General features: G+C 40.6%; 1 protein-coding gene across 1 annotated transcript in view; it reads right to left on the bottom strand.

Annotated features, from left to right (window-relative positions):
* Positions 1-26,194, bottom strand: part of LOC311059381 (protocadherin-15-like) — a gene marked incomplete at its 3' end in the record, with an annotated part of 341,810 nt that overhangs the window by 56,501 nt on the left and 259,115 nt on the right. Inside the window, exons 24-25 of the mRNA XM_084077261.1 lie at positions 17,034-17,174; positions 15,512-15,624 (exon numbers count right to left, since the gene is read on the bottom strand). Coding sequence (XP_083933387.1) covers positions 15,512-15,624; positions 17,034-17,174 — 254 coding nt within the window. The remainder of the gene's footprint in view (positions 1-15,511; positions 15,625-17,033; positions 17,175-26,194) is intronic.

Raw genomic sequence — 26,194 nt, 5'->3', positions numbered from 1 at the left:
TTGTATTTATTTTCTAAAGCAAGTACTCCAGTACTTTAACTCAAGTAGCCCACACATTTGACTGAACAACTTTCACTCGTAGTCGAGTAATATTTGACCAGGAGTATCGTACATTTTATCTGACTGGGGAGGATTGAGTACTTCAGCGAACCACTGAGAATTCCTGCAAAAAGGATGGCCACTGTGATTGTTTGGAATAACCTTTCTATTTCTGTTGGGTGGAAACCTCATGTCCAAAACTTTTCAGGATCAAAAAATGGCAAAAGTAGCAGATCTACAAGCTCGTATCGAGCTTGCGAATCTGCTACCTTTGTGTGATGCTTTAGTATGATCAAGGAGGACGTTAATTTACGAAAAGAAGTTAGAATATGGAGATAAGAGGTTTCTACCCCGACAGCAACGATTTGCTGGGTAATTGATGGCTGCTGAGTGGATAAAGGTCACAGTGACGTCCCATGTGGCCACTGCTCTGTGGCCCCTGGCCAGCCCTCTGTTACAGGTATAGTGCAACAGCTATTAGAGAGCAGCAGCACCACACACACAAAGCACTAAATCAATACTCCCACTGCAGCCACACATCTACACTATAGGAACTTTAACAAGACTGTTGCTATATGGTCTATAAAAAAATGTGAAGAAATACAGGAGCTGGGAGTAGAGACATTGTACAGTACAATAGCGGTGCTGTCGGGCAGAAACCCCTTATCTCCATATTCGTACTTTTTGTGTTTTGTACATTAATGCCCTACTTGATCATACTCCTACTACAGCGTCACACAAAAGCATCAAAAGTAGCAGCGTTTCGAGCTTGTAGATCTGCTACTTTTGCTATTTTTTTAATTTTAATCCCGAAAAGTAACAGTTTAAAGACGATATTCTGCAGTTTATATTGCCACTGTGGCGTTCACACACCGCTGTGAGGCGAGAGCGTTGTGAGCTTGTAGATCTGCTAAATCATTTTGAAAACGCCTGCCTATAAAGACATGCTCAAAATAGGGACAACAGGTTGAAAGTGTGTTTGAGCGTGTCTGTGGGTTTTATACAGATTAATGAAAAGTATTAACAAGAGCTACTGTACTGACTAAATAATTACATTAGATCATTTGACACAGTCGTCGTGCCCCCGCCCCACACTTTAATGAAAAGCAACAGTTTTGGACATACAATGTTTCCGCCCGACGTTGTAGATATACATATTAAAAACAGCTTAAAAATATCGGAGCTATGTGATAAACAAATTAGCCTCGGGCACCTCGCCTACGGCTGAGGGCTGACACATTATATATATATGCATTTATGTGTTATATATGCATTGTGCTCTTCATACATTATAAGATAAGAAAAGGGTAACGTGTGCATTGGTTTAAACAATGTTTAAACAATGTCAACGCTGACACACGTACTACCATCTGTGGTTTGGTGATTAGTGGGACACCTGTCTGCCAGACATGCTTGTTTGTGAAGACGTGTCTTGCTACAGTATACTCAATGCTGACATGACAGTTTTACCATGTTAACAGTTTAACTCAGGGCCTCGCTGCTCGCTCAGTAATGGGTTCAGTGTTGCTCTAAGGCCTGCCAGACTGCATATAGACCAATTATTTGTTAACAAACATTGAGACTGGACAGACAGGTGACTGTTTCATGTAATTAATTCCCAACAGATCCCCAAACCTGTTGTTTTTTGGGGAGCGTTAGTTTCTGTTCATTCAACCTCGTCTTGTGTGTTGGCTAGTTAATGCTACAGGAAGTAGCGGAGGGTGTTAAAGGAATTGGACAGCTGCGCTTCCTGGGGCAGAACTAGACTGATAATAGACCAATTATTTGTTTACCAACATTGAGACTGGACACACAGGTGATTGTTTCATGCAATCAATTCCCCACATGTTGTTTCGGGTTGCACTGGTTTCAACCTCCTGTTGTGTGTTGGCTAGCGAGTCGCGTCCTAGCGAGACGTGACAGAATGGGTTTCATTTGGTGCCGGCCTGCGTGCGCATACTGGTTCTTATCAGTGTGACGTCGTCTGTAAAGGGATCTATTGAGACAAAGATGCAACTCTAACTTCCAAATGACAACATGGGTTGCAGTTACTAAACTGGTCAGATTTTTAAAGTTTTCTGCAAATAATCTAATCTAACTAATAATTGATTATACAAAAAGAGTATAGATAATTGATCATTTAATAAAATAATCTATTTAATAAGCAATCCCTATTTGGGGCGTGTCAATATAGGCGTGAAAGTAGTGAAAATAGACAATCTACTAGCTCACAATACACTAAACGTGTATAGATCAGTATAGTTTTGCAGGATACCGTTGTGGAAGTAGAAAACTAATGATTTATGGAGTGGTTAATGGCTTTGTTGATATATTTGTAATACTTCTTGATTATTCGATTAATCGAAAACGTTATCGATAGAATGATCGCGAACAGAAAATAATAGATAGTTGCAGCCCTGAACAAAACGTTTTACTAATAGTACATAAAATGAATAAATGAAGGCAGATGTAATTATTACAATTGTTGTGCCCGAGCATGTGCTCTTCTCTGCTGCCAAAAGCATGTGAATAAAACAATTCACACCGCTGCTGCATGGACATAAACATTGCAATTAAATCAATGGGGCGACCAATTGTTTGAGACCGAGGTCGATGTACTGTAATAGATGACTAATGATCATTTAATTACACGGAGCCAAAACCTAACAATGAATCAATTCCTGTACACACATGCACAAAAGACACAAGGAAAGAAAGGCAAAGGCCACTGCTGAATGCAGTTTAATCCATTATATAAAAACGAACACATAATTCAATAATCGAATAATCGATTCATAATCTAGCCTTATTTTGGGCAATGTCATTACATTACAAAATAGCAAAAATAGCACATCTACAGCTCAATATGCGTCACTTTGCAGCGCATTTCGAGCTGAGGATGAAAAAAAAAAGTTGAAATATGAAGATAAGATATAGGAGGTTATATATATAATATACAGTATATATACAGCAATATATGTGTGTGTGTGTGTGTGTAAAAGAACACACGCCTCTCAATGAATCAAAAAAGTATTCTCGCTAAGAAGATAATCGATAGCTGCAACCCTAGTTGACTGAGACAAGAAGTAAAAGAAAAATACAGGGAGAAAGAAACTCAGGGAGAGAGAGAGACAGACAGAGAGAGACATACAGTAAGAGGAAAACTCGCTGAATTGGGGGCTTGGCAGGTGAAGGCGAGAGGCGAGCAAACAGCGAGGTGTCGAGGGAGGGAAGTGACTGAGTCTCATGTGATTTGGAATAGATTGTGAAGGCAGTAGAGGGCTGTGGGGGAGATAAGCATGTCGGCGAAAGAAAGCGCTCAGGCTGCAGGTTGTGTTGCGCGGCCAAGGCTACAGGCAGTGATGGAAAAAGTACTCAAATGTTTTACTTAAAGACGGGGTGCCGTGATTTTCAGTGATTTCTTCCCCCCCTAAAACATAATCATCAGGTATTATGGTTATACTAGGAGGAAGATTTTTTCAATAGAGTGTACATAAATTGTTAAAATTATGTTTTTATGTGGACACGCCTCCAGTTCATTAAGTATACCTGGTTCTCACCTTAGCACCTCCTCCACCACCCACCTGTCCTAGTCCCTCCTCCTCCTCATGCCCACACCTGTTGTGTTATGATAATGAGGGGGAGGGCATGTTTTTACTATGTCACTAAAGCGCTGTTTTTCTATTGGCACGTTTGACCCTCAAGGTTTCAGCCTCCAGGAAGAAACTCAAAATAGTCAGAGAAGACATAAAACACCACAAAAACACCACCAAGGGGCTTAATGAAGTTCTATCAACCTCATGGACACATGAAAAACAGAAAAGGTGCAAAACCAATGCACCACCTCTTTAAGTAAAAGTATACCAATACTGCAATGTAGAAGTACTCTGTTACAAATACAAGTCTGGAATTCAAAATTTACTTGAGTAAAAGTACAAAAGTATTGGTATAAAAATGTACTTAAAGTACCAAATAAAAATACTGAAATGTTTGAAAATAGCAGATCTACAAGCGACGCGTTGTGAGCTTGTAGATCGGCTATTTTCAAATAGCCTAGGTATAAAATAGGGCTAAAGTGGTTAATGTATGTTTTATAATGTAATAATTTATATCTGCAAAGTAACTAGTAATACTTTTTGTGGAGTAAAAAAAAAAAAGTACAATATTTGCCTCTAAGATGTAGTGGAGTAGAAGTAAAAGTATAGATAGTTGGATATACTCCAGTAAAGTAAAAAACTACCTTAAAATTGTACTTAAGTACAGTACTTGAGTAAATGTACTTAGTTACTTTACACCACTGGCTACGGGAGTCTAATCCATATACAGGAGAGGAGAGGAGAGGAGAGGAGAGGAGATTCACACGTGCCAGCGTGTGGGGGGACTCGCTTAGATGGCAGCTGTACCTCCTCCCCTACTGCAGCCAGTCAGTTCATGATGGGGGAGATATTCATTCTCTTCACCGGTGCTTAAGAGTCCCCCACCAGGCATGCATCCATGGCTTCCATAAAGATGTGCCATTCAGAGTGATTTAATGGCAGACCTACAGTATACGTCTAGGGTTGCCAACCGTTAGCCTGGAATCCAGCCTTGCTTCACTACGTTTGGCGGATTTTTTTTTCTCACTTCGTTTCTCAGTCTGGAAAGCCTCCTATCTCCAAGGGAGGCGGGACATGCCAAACGGCTGAAAACGAGCCGTGGCTTCTGATTGGTCTGTGGTGCGGGGCGGGACAAAAACAACAACATCCAATCAGCAACAACGTTGCCTACGTAACATATGTAGTTCCAGTGTAGTTCTGCAAAACGATCAAATAGGAGGCTTTCCAGACTGAGAAACGAAGTGAGAAAAAAAAATCCACCGAACGTAGTGAAGCAGGCTGGATCCCAGGCTAGCCAACCGTCCCTTGAAATGAGGAATCGTCCCTTATATGGAGACGAAAAGACGTGTCGCTTATTGAACTGATAAGGGACAGACTTTGTTCCTCAATCAATGACACACATCTTACAAGTTCAAATAGCTCATATACTGTACGTACATATATAATACAGGTTGTGAAATAACCACTTAAACCCTCTAGACTTAAGTAAACTGGACCTGAGTTGTCTCTGTATACTTGCTTTTTTCTGTCTACACCTAATCTCTTTTCCCAAAAATTGCCTATTTTTTGGCTAATGTCCCCACCACTGCTGGGGTTCAAGTGGTTAATATAATACACAACTGTACATAGAGTGAGATGTTATCTTTTACTGGGTGTCCCTTATTTTTCTTGGAAAATAACACTGTTGGTGTGTGTGTGTGTGTGTGTGTGTGTGTGTGTGTGTGTGTGTGTGTGTGTGTGTGTGTGTGTGTGTGTGTGTGTGTGTGTGTGTGTGTGTGTGTGTGTGTGTGTGTGTGTGTGTGTGTGTGTGTGTGAATGTAATGCACACTGAAAAGCGCTTTGGATAAAGGCACCAGGGCAGGAATTTCACGGCGGCCACGGCGGCCATGGCCGTCGTTGCCCCTCTCATTGGCCGTGTGCCCCTCGAATAATGACATGCCTTCACGGCCACAGTGGCCGTGGTGCCCCAGCTGCGCCCAGCAACTGATTTCACAGTTTTTCCTCTGCGCGATTTTCTTGTCAATACGTTTTTTTTTAGTCACCAGTCCCTTTGGTTGAGCTGCGCAGCTACAACATGCACAGTGGTAGGTAGGTTTGATTTTAAGCCTCCTATGAACCTTCGGAATCCCGCAACACAGTGTAATAGACACAAAAGCATTACCGGGCCAAACAGGAGATAAATCTAACGCAGCCTGAACTAATCAATGGTAGGTTTGACTTCTAGCCTGAGAGAGAGAGAGAGAGAGAGAGAGAGAGGATTCTGTAGTCCTACAGACCGATGTGCCCGATGTTTTTTTCAACAGCAAAATATAGATGAATACATCTAATAAAATACAGCAAAATCCCCAAATTATGAGTCTTAATATAAAGCAAGCAACAGAATAACTGCAAACAAATTAAAAGTGTAGGCTATCAATATCATACAAAAGAGTGACCTCACCGCTCTGATGGACAAGAAATAAATCCTTTTGCAAACCACATCCATGATATCTGTTCGTTTGTCAACAATGTTCTAATTGGGAAGTTTATTTCAGCAGAATGTGACAGTTTTAGTCAGTATTTTGGTGCGCAACACAGCCCTCGTTTAAGTGATTGCTTTCACCTGCTGCTGCAGTGTGCGGAGCTTGTGCGCAACAGGGCATATCTCCGCCAAGCCAGGGTGACCTACCCAGGGCCATGAAATTCATATGCAGGCATAGTAGCCAATTAGAATGAAATCTGCAAAAACGGACTAATATACTGATACAGAACCATATATTGGCTATATATTATGGCTTTCAGGTGGAAATCTTGTATGTTCCTTTTTTATTATTATTTAAAAACAATTTAAAATCATGAAAATAGCCAATCTACAAGCTGTAATTATTAATACTTAAGAAATACTATATTTTAACGAGAGAGAAAATCAACTAAAGTCATTATTAGTGCAAGTTCAATCACATTTCATTTGAATGAAAATAACTTGTGGGGAAAATACATAAAATCTCTCAGAGGTCTTCAACAGAGGGTCCGCGACCCCTAGGGGGTCCGCGAAGGTACTGCAGGGAGTCCGCGACCCCTAGGGGGTCCGCGAAGGTACTGCAGGGGGTCCGTGAAATTGTTGTTTGATTAAAAAAACAAATGTTTTTAAAAACTTTAAAAACTTTTTTTCTTCTTTTTTTTTCAAAAATGTAAATTTGTCTTTAAACATAACATAACATATTTTAATAGCTTAGTAATGAATGCACAATAACATGGTATGTTTATACATATTTTGTAGAGAAATATCAGTGGTGTCAGTTCAGCAAAAGCTAAGGTATGGCAAGGTTAGGGTTGCCAACTCCCAGAGATTAAAATAAGGGACATCTATCCTTTTTTTAGGGGTTCAACCCCCCCAAAACCCCTGAAATGCATAGAAACTATGCATTATACCTATAACACAATGCAAACACAATGGTCTGGTCTTACACCTGCATTAGGCTACTATTCATGATTTTTTTTTCTGGAGCCAAGGTATGGCACCTGCCATGCCTTGCCATACCCAATCGACGCCCCTGAGAAAGGTCCTTTTGCACACCTACTGGGTCAACCTGTGCGTAGGAGCAGGCAATTTTTTCATGTTTATTTATATAAAACACAATTTTATACATAAATATATGATATATATAGTAGCCTACCCCCTACCCTACGAGGTAGGGGGTCCCTGCTCCATCACCCCATCAGTTTGGGGGTCCCTGGCCTGAAAAGGTTGAAGACCCCTAATTATTCTGTGAATCTAATGTGATTAATGTGACCCCTACTTCAGTCAGTGAAGTCCAGGGCTGAATGTGACATACATGTATTGAGACCTATATAACTAAATATTGGTCATTTGCCAACACATTATTTTGTGAAATAAATGGGTTATATTTCACAGATAGTTATACAATTCTTATAATATATTAAAATACAATCATCCTTAACCTTCAAGTTAAATGCATTATTTCCGGGGACTTAAACACTTTTTTTTTTGGATGGCCTTCCTGCCCTGGCATTTGGCCTTTGTGCCCTCCAAAAAATTACAACACCAAAGGCCAAGTGGCCTTGCCCCTAAAATGACGAAATTCCAGGCCTGAAAGGCACTATTATGTAAATGATCCATTTACCGTTTTCAATTGCTTCACAAGCAAAACAACTATTCTATTTTTTGCCTGTTCTATAACTGAATCTAGAAATAGGTGAAATAAACTATTATCATGGTCTGTGGCCTATATTTTGTTTTAGCAAAGGTAATGCATCAAGGCACTTTGGGAATAATAACAACTTGGTAATTAATTGTACAGTTAATGTGGCTCTAAGCCTTAGTTCAATAAGGAAGACCTCTCACACTTTCATCTTTATTGCTGGGGATGCTTCACAAGCGTCCTCTCATTCACAGCTTTAACGGGATAGTTCACCCCCAAAATGACTTTTTTTCTATTGAGTCAGCCCATGGAGATATTTCTTTGTTTTTGTCGCATTCCTAAGCCAATAATTTGATGACCGGCAGCAGTTCCGGTAGGAGACCCAAAGAGTCTCCTTTGTGTTTTCCATGAAATATCCATGAATTCAAGTCTCCATGGGGTGACTAATCGATAGAAAAAAAGTATTTCTTTGGGTGAACTATCCCTTTAAGTGTGAGCACTTCTAGCCAATTTGCAGTTAGCCAATCAGGCGATTGGGCTCTGCTTTTAAATATCACTGCCTCTAACCCTGTCCCAGGTTTATTGTCACATCACAGGTTTACAAGGTAAACAAGTGGGTGAAATTCGCTTTCGTACATCGTTCGCATCGCAACGTTATTTCCATAGAAAGAAGAGGGGGAGGAAGAAGGGGGGGGGGGGGGGGGCAAGTGGGAAGGGAGATCAAACAAGAGAACAGTAAAAAAGCCAAACAACCTTAAAATCTTGTAAAGTTTCAATTTTCTATAGTTTAGAGGGGGGGGGGGGTCTTCCTATTATAAGCTAATCTTGTACGTTAAATGCTAACGGAGTCTGATCTAAAATGTTTTATCTTGTATTCAATAAAACTTTTCATATGTAACAACTTGATCTCTCCTTTTCTAGATTTTTTTTTTGTAAGTGTGAGCTTGTAGCTATTGTGTGAGCTTATGTAAGCTGTTTTCGACGAGGGTAAAGAATAAAGGGGAACCAAGTATAGTCCCCTGGAGGAGGTCAACGAAGTATATAGGGCTGCAAGTGGTTAAAGCAATTAACCCATTAAAACCGGGAAAGCATATGTGTCATTTTAGATTTGTAGCGTTGGCTATTCAAAAATAGCAGATATACAGCTTGTACATCTGCTATTATTTTTTTAACTTTGAAAAATGTTGAATAATTTTGAATTACTGATTTAGAAGGCATTTGTAGAATTGGCCTCAGGTCTTAATGGGTTAAAAAAAACTAGAGGAAAACATAGCTTGTGGTTAGAAATGGTCTCTGAATAGCAAGTGGCTGCACACACTGATAACGGTGGCTACAACAGTATAAGCTCTATTCTCTGCTAACAACAATGACTGTACGCTCCACTTTTCCCTCTGACAGATGGAAGGGACCCACCATAAAGCCCCTGCAGAAATCATTAAGTCAGGCAAAGCCCCAGCAGAGGTGTTTTAATTGTGTGCTCTGGAGCTATAGGCACGGCTTACCTGATTGCCGCGGTAACAAACTGCCTTCGCTACACACAAAGTATAGCGAGGCGTCCTGTTTAGAGTGTTTTGTGTTCCACAGCGGTTTCCTCTGGGTTGCCGGAACCAAACGGTTGGCGAGACAGCAGAGGAAACACTGTTCATTGCCGCAAAAAACAACAACCACATCTTCCGTGAGGGATGTTTCAGAGCAGTCGTTCTCAAACTTTTTCATGTCCAAGCCAAGGACCCCCAAAATGTATTTGGCCACAGATGAGAGGATGTTGTGCCAGGGAACCAAAATTGTCTAAGTGATTCCACATGTTTTCACATTGTCAATATCTTTCTACATTTTTCAAAAATAGCACATCTACAGTACAAGCTCTCTACAAGCAGCTCTACTACTCTGCCACCAAAATGGTGGTGTTGATTAATTGAATACATAGGACCACAATAGAAACAAGTCCCCAGGACTTTTTTGTGTTATCCTTTTAGCCTTTATGTGACTAAGATTGATTAAGTATTCAATCAATCAATCAATCAATCAATCAATCAATCAATCACAAAACAGTAGATTGACTACATTTGGTGGTTAAACTGATTTTGATGCTATATCAACTCATTTTGCTGGGGACCCCCCTGGAACCCCCTCAGGGACCCCTGGGGGTCCCCTCTCTGAGAACCACTGGTTTGTTGTTCACACGGCATCCTTTGGGTGCCCGAACCGCTGGCAATGAGGCGGAGCGAGGAGAAAACACTGTTTGTTGTCGGCAAAAAAACAACAGCAGATTGGAGACTTCTCTTGTGTTGGAGAGAGCTCATTCAGAGAGAGAGACCTGGCACCTGGCTAAATGCTAGCCTGGCATTGGCCAGACTGATAACGTGGATTCACTCTCACGTTCCTCCCTGGTATCAGTCTGGACTTCGGCCCATAGGGAGCGAGTATGAGAAATCAGAAAATGGTCGGGGAAATCAGTGACTGCGTTTCAACTGCTGTCCGTGCTGACAGTGAAAAGCATCAAAATCCTTTTCTGATTTCTCATACTCGCTCCCTATGGGCCGAAGTCCAGACTGATACCGAGGAGGAACGTGAGTAAATCCACGTTATCAGTCTGGCCAATGCCAGCCTAGCTAAATGCTTCCCATGGCTCATCATTCTTGACAGGCATGCCCCTGTGTGTGTTAAACTAGTAGTTCTCAAACATTTTCATGTGAAGGACCCCCAAATTGGTATGTATTTGGCCACGGACCCCCATCTGAAATTGTTGTGTGACAGGGACCCCCAAAAGAGAAGATTTGTGTCAAAATGATTCACATTTTTCCAATACTTAAAAAAAAAAGGATTGTAATGTTCGAAAATAGCAGATGTACAAGCATTTTATTTCATTCAACTAAAATGTTTTGTCAATTGTAGTTCTTGTTATTTTGTTCCAGTTAACTATAATGAATAACCCTGCCTCAGAGCTGTGAGCCTGTGCTCTCCTGACCTTCTCCGTGGAACGTGTAGGACGGGCCGCTCATTGAGAGTCCTAATCTATAGACCTTCATCAGCCCTGCCGCTGTCACTGTGCATTGCATTGATCCATCACTGCAGCTTGGCCACGCACAATGTAAACCCACGCACAATGTCAACACGCACACGCACACACACACACACACACACACACACACACACACACACACACACACACACACACACACACACACACACACACGAACACACTCTAAGTGTTGAACTGCACAGTGCCAGCAAGACCTACCTGCCTGCATGCATGTACAGTAGGTGAATGCATGCATGTGTGCAAACACCTATGTGGTTTTCACTGTTCCTTGCCACACGGACTAGCCTAGTGAACTGCACCTAAAGAACACTGAAAAACAGGTACTTTTTTTAACCCCGCCTCATGGTGGCCTGTTCATGTGCAGATGTGACTTATAGACATTGGAATGCCTTCTGAGGGCAGCATTCAATTTCATTGGTTCTCGCGCCCGTCCAATCAGAGAAGGAGGCGGGTCGGGGGCGGGATTTGGGGGCGGAGGCGGTTTCAATGGAATTTTGAATTTTGCAGCTTTCTGCTCCACTTCTGTTCCTGCTTACAGCCTGCTTACAGCCTACTACAAGGGTACAACTTTTAAACATTAATGTTAACGTTTGCTAGCTAACAACATTTTGCAAGTGCTACTTTCCTTAAGCTAATGTTAGCTACTGTAACTAGCGAATGTTACCATAGCTAGTCTGCTAATTTCACAGGTGAAACTACTCTGCCTTGAATTGCAGTGGTTTTAATCATTTTCAAACATAGCTACAAGCTATTGAGGCACATTCTGCTGTGAGGGCACAGCTGTTCTGAGAGCAGCATTGAGAAAGTGCCCTGAGATCAGCAAATTGAAGCCGCCTCCATTCCAAATCCCGCCACCGGCCCCGCCTCCCGCTCTCTCTCTGATTGGACGGGCGCGAGAACCAATTAAATTGAATGCTGCCCTCAGAAGGCATTCCAATGACGATAAGTCACATCTGCTGTTTATGTATACACCTGCATATTGCTGTCGGGCAGAAACCTCTTATCTCCATATTCTAACCGTTTCTTTTTTGTTGTTGTAAATTAACGCTCTATGTGATCATACTACAGCATCACACAAAAGTATCAAAAGTAGCAGTTCCACAAGCTCGAAACACGGTGCGAAGCGACACGTTTCGAGCTTGTCCATCTGCTACTTTTGCTAGTTTGGGATTTGACATATGAGGTTTCCACCTGACAGAGATGATATGATGCTAACATTCTGGAGAACATGTACTGTACACACATGCTACTATACATGCTATGTGTGTATATCTTGAATAGATGTTTTTACCCATTTCTATCTTGTTTTTCTTTTCTCTCCTGCTCTTACTCTACCTTCCATCCTCTCTTCTCGTGAAAACTGCAAAATGCAACAACAAAAAAAAGGAAAAAAACGATCATCCACTTCTTTACACCTGTGAACCTGATGTGAAAGTCAAGTTGATCTGATGCATTATAATCCATGTACACCCACTTGTACCGTACGTAGACACACATAAATGCATTCCTGTACATATGCATACACAAATTGAAAGGAAAATATCCACACACACACACACACACACACACACACGCACACGCACACGCACACGCACACGCACACGCAGCTGGAGTGTTGACTGGTTGAGCAGGACTTATGCTCACTGTGTTCAATGCATTAAAGAAGGCATCTCACATTCTATTAGAGAAGATACAGAGTGTGAAGTCTCCCCCACCTTGACTGTGACTGACATCTACACGTGTTAAATCAATCTACTCTTAACAAGCTTTACTTTAAGCTCTCAGTGCCAACCCAGGCTACCATAAAACGCCAAACAACAAGCACGGAACTTTGTCTGGAACCAGTGGCGGAGAAGTAACTACTGTAAGTACAGTACATTTTACTAAAGGGGGCGCTACGTCCTACCAGGGAAACACTCCCCTGTCAGGTGACAAGAAGGTCAGTTGGCTCTCATGCATTGAAGGAGGCATGAGCTCGGCCCTGGGCTCCCTAAGCTGGTAGGGGGAGTGTAGTGCCCAGGATCACTTAGAAAATTGGCACCGGGTGAAAAAAAGGGTTACAAAAATTGAGGGATAAAAAACAAATAAATAAATCAGTAGTTCTCAAACTTTTTCGTGTCAAGGACCCCCACAATGATATGTGTTTGGCCGTGGACCCCCACATCTGAAAACATCTGTTTTTTTGTCAGGAAGACCCCTAGAAGAAAAAAAAATATTCAAAATGTTTCAAAAATGTAAAAAAGATAGCAGATGTACAAGCTCACAGCGCGGCATGACGAAGTGATGCGCTGTGAGCTTGTAGATCTGCTAATTTTGAGAACCACTGTTCTAAAACACTGTTCTAAATCCTAAAATGACAGATGCTTTCCCGGTTTTAAAGGGTTATGTAAAGTTTTGCAACATTTTTACTTTAATTGAGTATTTCCATTTGTCAATACTTTATACTCCTACTCCACGTCAGTACTTTGGCCACAATGTGTTTAATTCACTTCGCTCTTTTAACAATACAGGGCTGTTTAATTGTTGCCAATAACTTATTCTGCTCTATGCTACTACATCTCAGAGGCAAATATGTACTTCTTTACTTCACTGTAATTAGTGTTAATAAAGCAATCTTTTTAATGATGTACAAATGATTTCCCAGACCTCTTCTAACTGTAAATTAAAATACACCAGGCAAACATATGTCATCCCCGGTCCAGTATATCCCAGCATAACATTTATATTGTTGGATAATTTATGCAGGGGAATTCAAGCCAGGAGTGGGAAAGTAGACATACCAACTTTCCAGGTGTGCACTGGTCGCTTCACGCGACACCACAGCGTTCCCACATATTTTTTTACGCCAACGCTCAGGTATGGCCGTGCACGTTAGAACCCGTTCCCCTCGATTCATGAAACAAGTACCCAAATGGCTACTTTGCATAGCAGATTTAAAAGTGAGTGTCCAAATGCATCTTCACTCCTCGCATACATTACACACAGTAAGCAACACAGCATTTTGGCTTCCTAGCTGCACGCAACATTGCCCCAGCCACCGTCGAAGAAGAGAAAGATACTCGTTCATAGCAAACTTTTAGTTTCAGCTCCTATAATTCAAAGCATTCCTTGAGAAGATTTACAAAGACTAAAACTAAGCTAAAAACTAGTCATTTCCTATACAAACATGTTTCCCACTACGGCATACACACATGAAGTACAATAAAATGCGCGTGCCGTGCGCGTGACATCATTAAAATAGCGTTCCGGCAGTAAAGAAATCACCATTACACTCCTGCAACTTTCCGAGATAACTCATAATTAATTTAGCTAACTGTCCGAAAGCCTTTTCAGTTGCACAGTGAAGCCAGGCTGTTCTCAGTCTCTGTAACAAACAAGAAGTAGTATGAGAGTCTATTTAATGAGTGCATAATATTTACTAACATAAGTTATCTCCTCTCTCTCTCTCTCTCTCTCTCTCTCTCTCTCTCTCCCGCCCCCCCCCCCCCCCCCCCCATTAAAACCGGGACATTTTAGATTTAGCTAAAGCACATTGGTTAGCTATGCAAAAATAGCAGATATACAAGCTCATAAAGCATCACTTTGTGCCGCACTATGAGCTTGTAGAGCTAAAACTATGACAATTTGTGCAAATCTATATTTTTAACTCAAATCTTTGCTTCTGGAGGTCCCTTGAACAAAATATTTTGAGATGGGGGTCAGTGGCCAAATACATTTAATTTTGGAGGTCCTTGATATCAAAAAGTTTGAGCACCACGGGAATAGCAACAAAAGTTTTTCAGAAAACTGTTTAGATTTAGTAAGCCTCAGGTCTTAATGAAAACAAGACAGGGTCTAATACTGTAACTGGCTTCCATGTGGATCTTGGACTACTATGACAAAAGATTCAGCCCAAGCCGACCTCCATTTACTTCCGGTATAACATACAGTTTCAAAAAGTTAAATATTTGACAAAAGGCAGATATTCCTGATATCGCTACAGTTTCAACAGTGCAATCAGTACAACAACCAGTACTACAGTGTTACTAATTAGCAATTCTATCAGCAGCAGCATTAACTACAGTATGTAACTTTTTAACAACTATATAGCATATTATGTCCCACAAAATGATAAAGTAAATTTTTTAAGCAATAACCAACATCTTTCCGTATGGACTCAGGGGTCCCCTGCTACGGGCTTTACTGTATTTCTATGTACAGTATTATAAGGGAGACAATGAGTTTCATCCGGGCATTCGAGCTCTAGTGTCGCACACGTAGGAACGTCAAACACACAATTAAAGTTCCCTCTTTATCAATTGTTTCACCTGGGGACCGCCCGCCCCTTACATACTGTGTCAGTCACACTTTTGTGTGCTGCGGGACTCCTGCTCGTTGTCGTTTGGACAGCGGCGAAAATAGCAGACCTACAAGCTCACAACGTGTCGCGATGCGTTGTGAGCCTGTAGATCTGATAATAATTCTAACACTGCCCCTTCCTACCAAAAGGCAAGTCACACCAACAAGACAGAACCGCCAGTCAAAGCGACGACTCGCCAATCACAGTGTGTCAACGCCGGACATGCTTGTTTCAGTCAGATGTAAACAAAGTGAAACAAACAAACAAACGAACTACGGTACTCCAAATGTACAAATAGCACTACACCTGGAGCGGCCTCCAACTGCATGCAGTTACCATAAGGAACACTTACCTGAAGTCCTCCTGGGTGAAGATGGGGATGCGGGAGGGTTGCAGGACAGTGATCTCCACCACGGTGGTGTTAAACTTCACTGGATCCCCGTCGTCATAGGCAATCACGTACAGCTGCAGAAGGAGACAACACATCCATTTTTACTGTCCGCTAAATAAATAGCAATGGTGGCTTCCAGGCACGAATTTCTTGCCTGCACGTTTGGCATGCTAATAAAGAGAAGAAGAGAACGGCAGTTCTCAAATAATTGCAGTGGAGTAAAAAGTACAATATTTGCCTCTTAGATATTTTTTTTTCAAGATGGCACGTCGTGGCACGTTGCGAGCTCGTAGATCGGCTATTTTCAAACGGACGTTTTTTAAAGGGTTAAAGTGCTCAGGTGGCCTATAGTCGCTTCTTTCGGTCTTGTTTTCATAGACCTGGTTAGTTATTTCTCTCAAAAAACCTGGCAACACTGGAGAGATAATTGGCAAGAAAATTGGCCTTCCCACATGCTACACTTTGTGATATGAACAATAAAGCCATCACACACTCACAATAGTAAATTACAGTGATAGTCGCCTCAACCATCACTTTACAGTCATGCCATCTGGCCGGAGAATGATACAGATATTTGTGATGGGAAAAAGTTTGTTTTAGTAGGAGTTTTGTCCATTCAGCCATTGCAGTATTAAACAAACTGCCTCGCTGATATGTTGTTTGTGTACTCTTGGGATTCTATGTATTGTTTTTATTTTGTGTTTATTTTTTGTTCTTATACGTTTGTTGTTAATGATATCCCACTGGCACAATAAAGGCTGGTGATGATTGTTACTGTATAAGAAAAAAACAATAATGCACTCATTTCCTGCACGGTATTCATTCTCTCAATTGACAATTCATATTGTTACCTTCGGGCAGAAACCTTGTATCGCCATCTTTCAACTTTGTATACGTGTGTTTTCGTGTAAACGAATGCCTGACTTGGTCGTACATGAATTTCACACAAAAGTGGGCATAAATAGCAAATCTACAAGCTTTCAATGCATCGTATCACTTGTAGATAGTTATAAAAAAAAAAAAAAATGAAAGTGAAAGTAAAAGTAGTTCTGTGTGTCTTGTTTTTTTTTTAAATATTGAACCAATGAAAAGAGTATTAGCAATAGCTTGTGACTAAAATTATTACATTGGATCCACTAGAACACACGTTCTTTAGTTCCACTTCCTGAAAAGTAACAGTTTTGGACGTACAAGGTTTCGGCCCGACAGCAACGATTCTGTTGGGTGGAAACCTCATATATCCAAAACTGTTACTTTTCAGGATAAAAAAATAGTAAAAGCAGCATATCTACTAGCTCAAAACATGTGGCTTCGCGCCGCGTTTCGAGCTTGTAGATCAGCTACTTTTGATACTGTTGTGACTAAATGAAATATCTACGAAAAAAAACACAAAAAGTCAGAATATGGAGATAACAGGTTTCTGTCCGACAGCAACAAGTATATACTCCATATACTGTACACACTTGTGGCCTCCATCACTTACCAGAAAGACGACAGTAGGGTCTTCATTGAGGTTGACCTTGGTGACGATACGGCCGGTCTCCGTGTCCACATCAAAGATGCTCCCACTGTATGGAGATAAGTCTTGGTCCACTCTGTAGCGCACTGTTGCAGCTGGTGATCCCTGGAGGAAAGAACACATAATATTAACCCATTCAATCCGGGAACGCGTCTCTGTCATTTTCTTTGGCCATTCAAAAATAGCAGATATAATATGATCTTGTAGATCTGATATTTTTTAATACATTTTATATGATACCTTGTGAAACAGGACATTCTGCATAATGAGTACTTTAACTTTTAGTACTTTAAGTTTATTTTGATGCCAATACTTACGTACTTTTACTCAAGTACATTTTCATTACAAGACTTTTACGAGTAACTTTTTAACTTTTTCCACCACTGGGAACCACTGTTTTAATACTCTTTAAGAAGCGCAAAACAATGACCAAATCAAATTAACAAGGAAAAAAAAGAATGATCTGATACACAGCCAAGTCATTGAGGGGGTTCCCCAGCTAAATTGATAAACAGTCTAAACGCTGTGTTAAAGGCCTCTCTAACAGCTCACAGCTTAGGAATGATCACTGGACAGAGAAGGAATAGACGGATGTGACGTCACGTCCGTCCGCCCCAACGTTAGGATTTTTAGAAAAACACTTCTAACTCAGATTCTTTTTTTTAAATAATGAAAACCACTCATTTTCAACGGGCCATAGCTCCAAAATGGACAATTGCGGTAGAAATGTTATTGTACACAACGTGGCTTCCATGGCTTTTCAAAGATTTCTATTTAAGGTAATAAACGCTGCATGGCAAGGGGATAAAAAAACAATGTTTTAATATCAGGCAGCCAATGTGTTAAAGGGTCTACACCATGAATTTTAACTTTTTCTTCATTTTTGTGTGTTTTTGGTCTCCCCCACCTCTCTTCTGTTCCAACAAATACCCGACTTCGAGCATGCAGGCTTTCATAGGCTATCTGTGGTTTTTATGTAAATTGGTCTGAAAACAGTCCGTCAGATTTGTTCCCCCACCCTACGTCACGTCTGGGAACAATTCCTCCCGTTTTTCAGTTCTAACCCAAAAAAAAAAATAATAATTAAAAAAAAAAAAAAAAATCATTTTTTATTTTTTATTTATTTATTTATTTATTTATTTTTTTACTTTTTCCACACAGAACCAGGACATAACGTGCATACAAACTGGCTCAATAGCGCCCCGTGCCAAACAGGACAATGTGGTATTGCAGGTGAAAGTGCTTTATAAGCCAGAGAGAAGTTAGTTGGAATGAGTATATCTGAGGCTTGATTTAGGCTCAAACCTTTTGAAAAACGTTTGAGGGACATAAACAATATGATATCAAATATTATTATTATTTTTTAAATTCATGGTGTAGCTCCTTTAAGAGTCCCCTGGCACAAAATATTTTCAAACTGGGGTCCACGGCCAAATACAATCAAACTAAATAAATGTGGCGGTCCTTGACATGAAAAGGTTTGAGAACCACTTTGATTTGGCTAGTAGGACAATAACAAGCTGGATATCAGGTAGCGGATTTTTTGGGGGGGATATTAGTCATGTACGTTCCTCTCTCTCTCTCTGCTAAACAACTCTTAAAGCTTGTCAGGAGCCGTCATTAGGCCTGCCTGACCCCTCCATCACGTCCCCTGCTAATAAATCACTATTACTCCCTGATTAATACCTCTTCACTTTCCTTTGGAATTAACCCATCGAAACCGGGAAAGCGTCAGTGTCACTTAACTCATTGAGTGCCAAAAGAGGTCAAAGACGTCATGTGGCCTGACGCCCTGAGCGCCAGAAGGCGTCAAAGACGTCATGAAAAAAAAAATCAAAATAAAAGTTCTTTTTTTTTTTTTTTTTTTTGGAAAAACATGTTCAGAACCCAAGATATGATGATTTGAAGATTTGCTGCTCCATCCACTCCTTGTTTAACCTATAACTTAAAAAGGCTGTATCTCGCTTCCTTTTTTTTACAATGAATTTTGGCTGTGGCACTCAGAGCCAAAATTCAAAAATGAGCATGGCATTGAATGAGTTAAAATGTTTGCGTTGGATATTAAAAAACTCTTTTTAAAAACTTTAACTTTAACATTTGTGCAAATATATGAATACATATATTTTAAAGCAAACATTTGGAACTCAAATCTTTGCTTCTGGGGGGTCCCTGGAACTAAATATTTGACAAATGTTCGCTTGAAAAAATACATAATATTAAAAGATTTGCACACATTTTCACGATTAAAAAAAAAAGCAGATCTAAAAGTGAGCTTGTAGATCTGCTATTTTTGAATAGCCCAAAGAAATCTAAAAATGACACAGATGCGTTCCTGTTTTGAATGGGTTAAAGGGTTAAAGCGGCGCCATTCACAACCAGGCCTCTCTGCTCTCCAGTGCAACTCACTTACATTCCTTAATGAGAGCTGGGACTTTACTATGACCCTTTGATTAAGATTAATCACGGTCCCTGATTGCTGATTATCTGCAGGGCTATCTTCTTTTCAAGCTGCATACGTCCCCTCTGGACCACCCACCACTATTACTGCTGCTACCGCGGACTGATTCTGAATAATCTTTTTCACAGCACTGTTCCCTATGGGCTCCGTTATTTATGTAGAAGCAGTGGTGGAAAGTAACTAAGTACGTTAACTCAAGTACTGTACTTACGTACATTTTTTTTGATGTATTTGTACTTTACTTGAGTATTTCCAAATTCTAATACTTTTACTTCTACTCCACTACATCTCAGAGGCCAATATTGTACTTTTAACTTATTACAAAACATACATTAACCACTTCAGCCCTATATACATTTTGGCCATTTGAAAATAGCAGATCGACAAGCTCGCAATGTGTCGCAATGCGACGCATTGCGAGCTTGTAGATCGGCTATTTTCAAAATATTTTTATACAATTGAAAACTTAAAATGGGACATTCTGTATAATGAGTACTTTTACTTTTGGAACTTTCAGTCCATTTTGATGCCAATACTTTTGTACTTTTACTCAAGTAAATTTGGAATTCCGGACTTTTACTTGTAACAGAGTATTTCTACATTGCAGTATTGATACAGTACTTTTACAAAAAATAAAAATAAAATATATAGTACTTTTTCCACCACTGTGTAATAGTAGCAATACCACAGTGTATCTGCTTGTTACAAGTAAAATGCCTTGGTATTAACACATTTGACTTCAGTAAAAGTCCAAAAATACTGGTATTAAAATACACTTAACAGCACCAAAGCAGAGTGAACTTGTAAGAGCTGCCTGATATATCGGCTATTTCCGAATAGTAGGAACAGGATAGAATAGGGCTTCGGGGGTTAATGTATGTCCTGACCTGCATTAATAATCTATATCTGCAAAGTAAGTACTAGTAGTAACTAAAAGCTGTCAAATAATTGTAGTGGAGTAAAAAAAAAAAAGAGTAAAAAAGCTGCCTCTGAGATGTAGAGGAGTAGAAGTTCATATAACGTCTCTGTCGGGTGGAAACCTCATTATGTCCAAAACTGTTACTTTTCAGGATTCAAATTCAAAAGTAGCCAAAATATCAGATCGACAAGCTCGAAACGCGTCACTTTGTGCCGTGCTTTGAGCTTGTAGATCTGCTATTTCTGATGCTTTTGTGTGACGCTGTGGTATGAGCAAGTTGGGCGTTCATTTACGAAAAAAAAAAACACAAAAGGTTATATCGAGAGTGGAGATAGGAGGTTTCTGCCCGACAGCAACGATAAAGTATACTTGAAATACTCCAGTAAAGTACAAGTATCTGGAACCGCTGGCCTGGTTCCACACCCAGAAGACAGACTAAACGCCGGGGGTAGAGAGGAGAGCTAAGCCCCCTAGAGGCCTGCATCCCTGGAGGATTATTCACAGAAATGTATCGCAGAGAGGTTAGACACCATTTCCATTTTGATATTTTCAAAAGCCTTGGATATACAGTAGTAGTGATAGCTTTAGTAGTGATGTCTCTTTCTTTCCTTTTTACCTTTGAGCGTAACACAGCATTGATCTCCCGTTATGATACTCAGCCTGAACTCTACGATGCGGGCTGGATGATTGGTCAGACATACTTGGGTCATGGCCAATCTAGCTTGGAGTGCAGTCATGATAGAAATACAAATGTCTATAGATTAGCTTGTTGTTCTCAACAAAGCCTGTCCGACGCCTTTATAAACCCAGTCACTCAGTGGTGGAAAGACACTCTTAAAAGGGATAGTTCACCCCCAAAATGACTTAGATTAGTCACCCCATGGAGACTTGAATTCATGGATATTCTTTGCTTTTTGTCGCATTCCTCAGCCAATAATTTGATGACCGGCAGTGGTTCCGGTAGGAGACACAAAGAGTCTCCTTTGCGTCTCCTACTGGAACCGTTGCCTACCGGTCCGCTGGGCATCAAATTATTGGCTTAGGAATGCGACTAAAAAAGTTTTTTTGGGGGGGGGGAACTATCCCTTTAAGTCTACAGTTTTGTAGTTGCAAGGTTTCCACCTGACATCAATGATTTGTGTTTTGTTGTTGTATTGTTTTTCTAAACACTAAATAGCTTGTGTGTGTTGTTGTTGTGAATGGCAAATGAGACTCTCTCACACTTTGGAAAAGTATTATGTACTGTCCCTGTGAGCTATGGGAATAATAATGTGTCCCTGTGGGCTTTGGGAACAATACTGTGTGAACAACAGATAATCAGACAGCTGCCAGCGGCGTACATATCAATAAGAGGCACTGGATAATATAAACAGTATTGGGAAAAATATATACTGTGATACTGGGCCATCGATTTCCTCTTTCTTTCTTTCTGTCTTTCTTTCCTTCTTGTTTACATTGTAATGGAGTTTTATAATCAATAATACAATAGCACTTGTATGATTCTTTGTTTTCTGTTTTTCTCCAAATAAAGAGAGAACAGTATAACACGTCTCCTCTCCTCTCCTCTCCTATCCTATCCTGGGAACCTGAGAAGTCTGGCCACCTGAATGTTAAATTGGCTATTTTAAAGCTATAAAATAAATGTATGCTTTGGGGAATGGTCTGAAATAACGTAAAGTATACATGACTTAACCATGCTTCCATTTAAGGCCTAATTGTTTCAACAACCTGTGTATAGTCAGTCAGCATGGCATAACAACAATAAGTTGAATGCTACATTTTGGTCTGATAGTGATGTACAATGCATGTTCAAATCATGTATACTTTCCAAAGCATACTTTGCATACTAAGTATGCATACTAACTCTAACCCTGTTATTTATTAAAAAATAAATAATAAGAAAGCCAATTTCACATTGTGGTTCTCAGACTTGCTAAGGTGCTTGTATCCCTCTTACAGGTCTGTAACTCTGAGAGCATACAAATGGAACCAAATTTCCATTTCCAATTAGCACACTCTCCATGGCCTAATGGATAGCGAACTGGAGGTCCTTGAATTAAGAAAAAGAAAAAAAAAGGTTAGTATTTTGATATTTTCAAAAGCCTTGGATATATTAGTGATAGCTTTAGTAGTGATGTCTTCTTCTTTCCTTTTTACCTTTGAGCATAACACGGCATTGATCTCCCGTTATGATACTCAGCCTGAGCTCTACGATGCAGGCTGGATGATTGGTCAGACATACTTGGGTCATGGCCAATCTAGCTTGGAGTGCATTCATGATAGAAATACAAATGTCTATAGATTAGCTTGTTGTTCTCAACAAAGCCTGTCCGATGCCTTTATAAACCCAGTCACTCAGTGGTGGAAAGACACTCTTAAAGGCAGAGGTGGGACCAAGTCCCTATGTTGCAAGTCCAAGTCGAGTCTCAAGTCTTTGCTCTCAAGTCCCGAGTCAAGTCCAAGTCAACACAGCCAAGTCCCAAGTCAAGTCCAAGTCCTCAGCTTTTTGTTTCGAGTCCCACACAAGTCCTTAGCATTTTGGTTCGAGTCCCACACAAGTCCTAACCTTTTGTTTCAAGTCCCAAACAAGTCCTAACCTTTTGTTTCGAGTCCCAAACAAGTCCTAACCTTTTGTTTCGAGTCCCAAACAAGTCCTAACCTTTTGTTTCGAGTCCCAAACAAGTCCTAACCTTTTGTTTCGAGTCCCAAACAAGTCAAAATTTTAATTCAAGATATGTAAAGATTTACATAAATCATGAGCATTTTTCACAATTTGCATTTGTTTTAAAACATGGGTTCTTCCAGGCCAACAGAACGCAGATACTGTACTTTTAATATCCTCCTTGAGGACAGGGTTTAAAAGGGCCCTTTTTAATGAATATAATGTAATTTTGTACAATCTGTATGGTAGAGTATGTTACTACAATATAACTTATACAATCAGGGTGGTTGTATTTTGTCTCCCTGCTCTTCTATTGAGACATTTAGATGATGTCAAAGGCCATGTCTCACCTAGACACAGGATCTGACACAAATTCAGTGTATCCTCTGATCAAGCAGGCAGGCTCTATTATCACGATGGTGAAATTTCAGCACTTGCACTGGAAACCGCGTTCAAATCCGGGGTAGAAGAGGAAATGTATATAGCGCTGAAGTGGTCAATGTATGTTTTGTATTAATAACCAAAATCTACAAAGTAATTGGTACCTAAAATTTTCAAATAATTGTAGTGGAGTAAAAGTAGGCTAATATCTGCCTCTCATATGTAGTTGAGTAGAAGTAGGTAGCTGATATATTGCACTTTTACCTTAGCGCTAGGTATACTCTTGGTTGCTTGTTTTTGCAGAAAATGCAGTTAAGACTTCTGGTGATTAGTAGTTTTGTTCCCTACCTATGTTGAATGCACTTACTGTAAGTCGCTTTGGATAAAAGCGTCTGCTAAATAATGTAGAAGTAAAAGTACTGAAAATTGCAAATACTTCAGTAAAGTAAAAAATAAGTCAAAATTGTACTTAAGTAAAGTACTTGAATAAATGTACTTAGTTACTTTCCACCACTGGTTATAGTTTGCACTTAACACGTGCAACATGTGGGCCAGTGTTGCCAAGTATCGGGAGAGAAACAAGCGAACCGACTTCCAAAAACAAGCCAAAAACAAACCAAATTTTGTCCAAAGGTTAGGGTAAATAAGCAGCTTTGGCAACACTACACTAGGTGTCACTGACGGCCGGGATTTCTGACTAATAACATTATAGTTGATGCACACTTTTTAAACATTTTCGGCTTGCTTAAGTGACTTGAAAGTGACTTGAAGGTGACTTGAAAAGACTTGAATTTTCAAGTCACGAGGGCTCAAGTCAAGTCAAGTCTCAAGTCTTTAGTGTTCAAGTCAAGTCAAGTCTCAAGTCTTTGGCATTCAAGTCCCAAGCAAGTCCAAGTCTATTTTTGATTTGGTCAAGCAAGTCTAAAGTCATCAAAATCGGGACTTCAAGTCAAGTCGAGTCTCGAGTCTCGAGTCCAAGTCCCCACCTCTGCTTAAAGGGATAGTTCACCCCCAAAATGACTTCGATTAGTCACCCCATGGAGACTTGAATTCATGGATATTCTTTAGTTTTTGTCGCATTCCTAAGGCAATAATTTGATGACCGGCAGTGGTTCCGGTAGGAACTAATGGCCATGGCCTAATGGATAGCGAACTGGAGGTCCTTGAATTAAGAAAAAGAAGAAAAAAAAAGGTTTGAGAACCAATGTTTTCTTGAAAAAGGCCAACATTATCTGCACTCAATACTGTGTGTTAGTAGGCCTCCTGCAAGGTGGGATCTCACCAGGGGTTGTTGTGGGGGGACTCACTGCAGCACATACAGTATAAGATATAACGATGCCTGTCAGCACACGCAGCAGTGGGGGGTAATATGGCTTTTCAGTGACAAGATCACTGTCGTCTCTGTCGGGTGGAAACCTTGTATGTCAAAAACTTTTTTGTTACTTTTCAGGATTAAAATTCAAACACAGCAACAGTAGCAGATCTACAAGCTCGAAGCACGGCGCAAACTCTTGATGCTTTTGTGTGACGCTGTAGTATGATCAAGTAGGGCGTTAATTTACAACAAAACCACAGGAAGTTAAAATATGGAGATATGAGGTTATAGTAACTGCTACAGTACATGTCTGTAGCCTGGCATTGGCCAGAATGTTGATAACGTGGATTCACTCTCACGTTCCTCCCCGGTATCAGTCTGGACTTCGGCCCATAGGGAGTGAGTATGAGAAACCAGATTTTTTTTTTTATGCTTTTCACTGTTGTACGGACAGCAGTTGAAAAGCAGTCAATGGTTGGCCCGAACATTTTCTGATTTCTCATACTCGCTCCCTATGGGCCGAAGTCCAGACTGATACCGGGGAGGAACGTGAGAGTGAATCCACGTTATCAGTCTGGCCAATTCCAGGCTAAAATGTCTGCCCCTTCCCAGCTGGCAGTGGGGGAATTGTCTGTCTGTGAGCTTGTGGATTGGCTATTTTCCTCTGAATGTTTGCCTGTATTCACCCCATGATGACATGGCCCAGAACAGGGAGGCTATACAGTACAGGCTTCAAGTTGTTAAAGGTAGTGATGTGGCAATAGGTTTTAGTTTGCGGTGGACTGCTTTTATGGCTCACTGATGCACAGTCCTGGATGTTGGACGGGGAGATAATCCCTCCGGGCCCCATGATGAAAACAAGATGTGAGCAGGTTAATCTGGGGAAAACTCAGCGGGACTCTCATATGACGCACAGCAGCAGCGGGAGATCGGACAGAGAGCAATGTGACCAGAGAGTTGTTACATGTCTCATGTTAGTTGACCTTTAGGGCTGGGGAAAGGTGATTGGCTAGCTTGAGGATAGGTGCAAAAGAGTTGACCAATCAGCTACGTCCAGGCGTCATCACCATGCTGGCTTGTGATGGAAGTGTTTATTTTGCTTTGCCCCAGATGTACAAAACAAACGGTCAATATAATAAATATTACCAGAAACATGTTGATCTAGCCCTAAATGTATACTAGTGAACTCCTAATGTGTCATAGTGTCTCTATGCTTAGACCGATTGAAATGACAGTATTTCTGCATGAATTGAATCAGTGTCCAACCTATTCTGATGAAAACCTGGAGACTGGCAAGTCAGTCATGGGTATACTATACAGGCATCAATGCAGCATGGTTCCGCGTTGGGGATTTCAATAATTGGATCTCAGTCACTGCTTTCATCACACA

Source organism: Gymnoscopelus microlampas (assembly GCF_963454915.1).
Source record: "Gymnoscopelus microlampas genome assembly, chromosome: 13".
Taxonomy (NCBI): Eukaryota; Metazoa; Chordata; class Actinopteri; order Myctophiformes; family Myctophidae; genus Gymnoscopelus; species Gymnoscopelus microlampas.
Note: the sequence above shows the minus strand (reverse complement) of the source record. Positions and strands in the feature narration are given on the sequence as shown.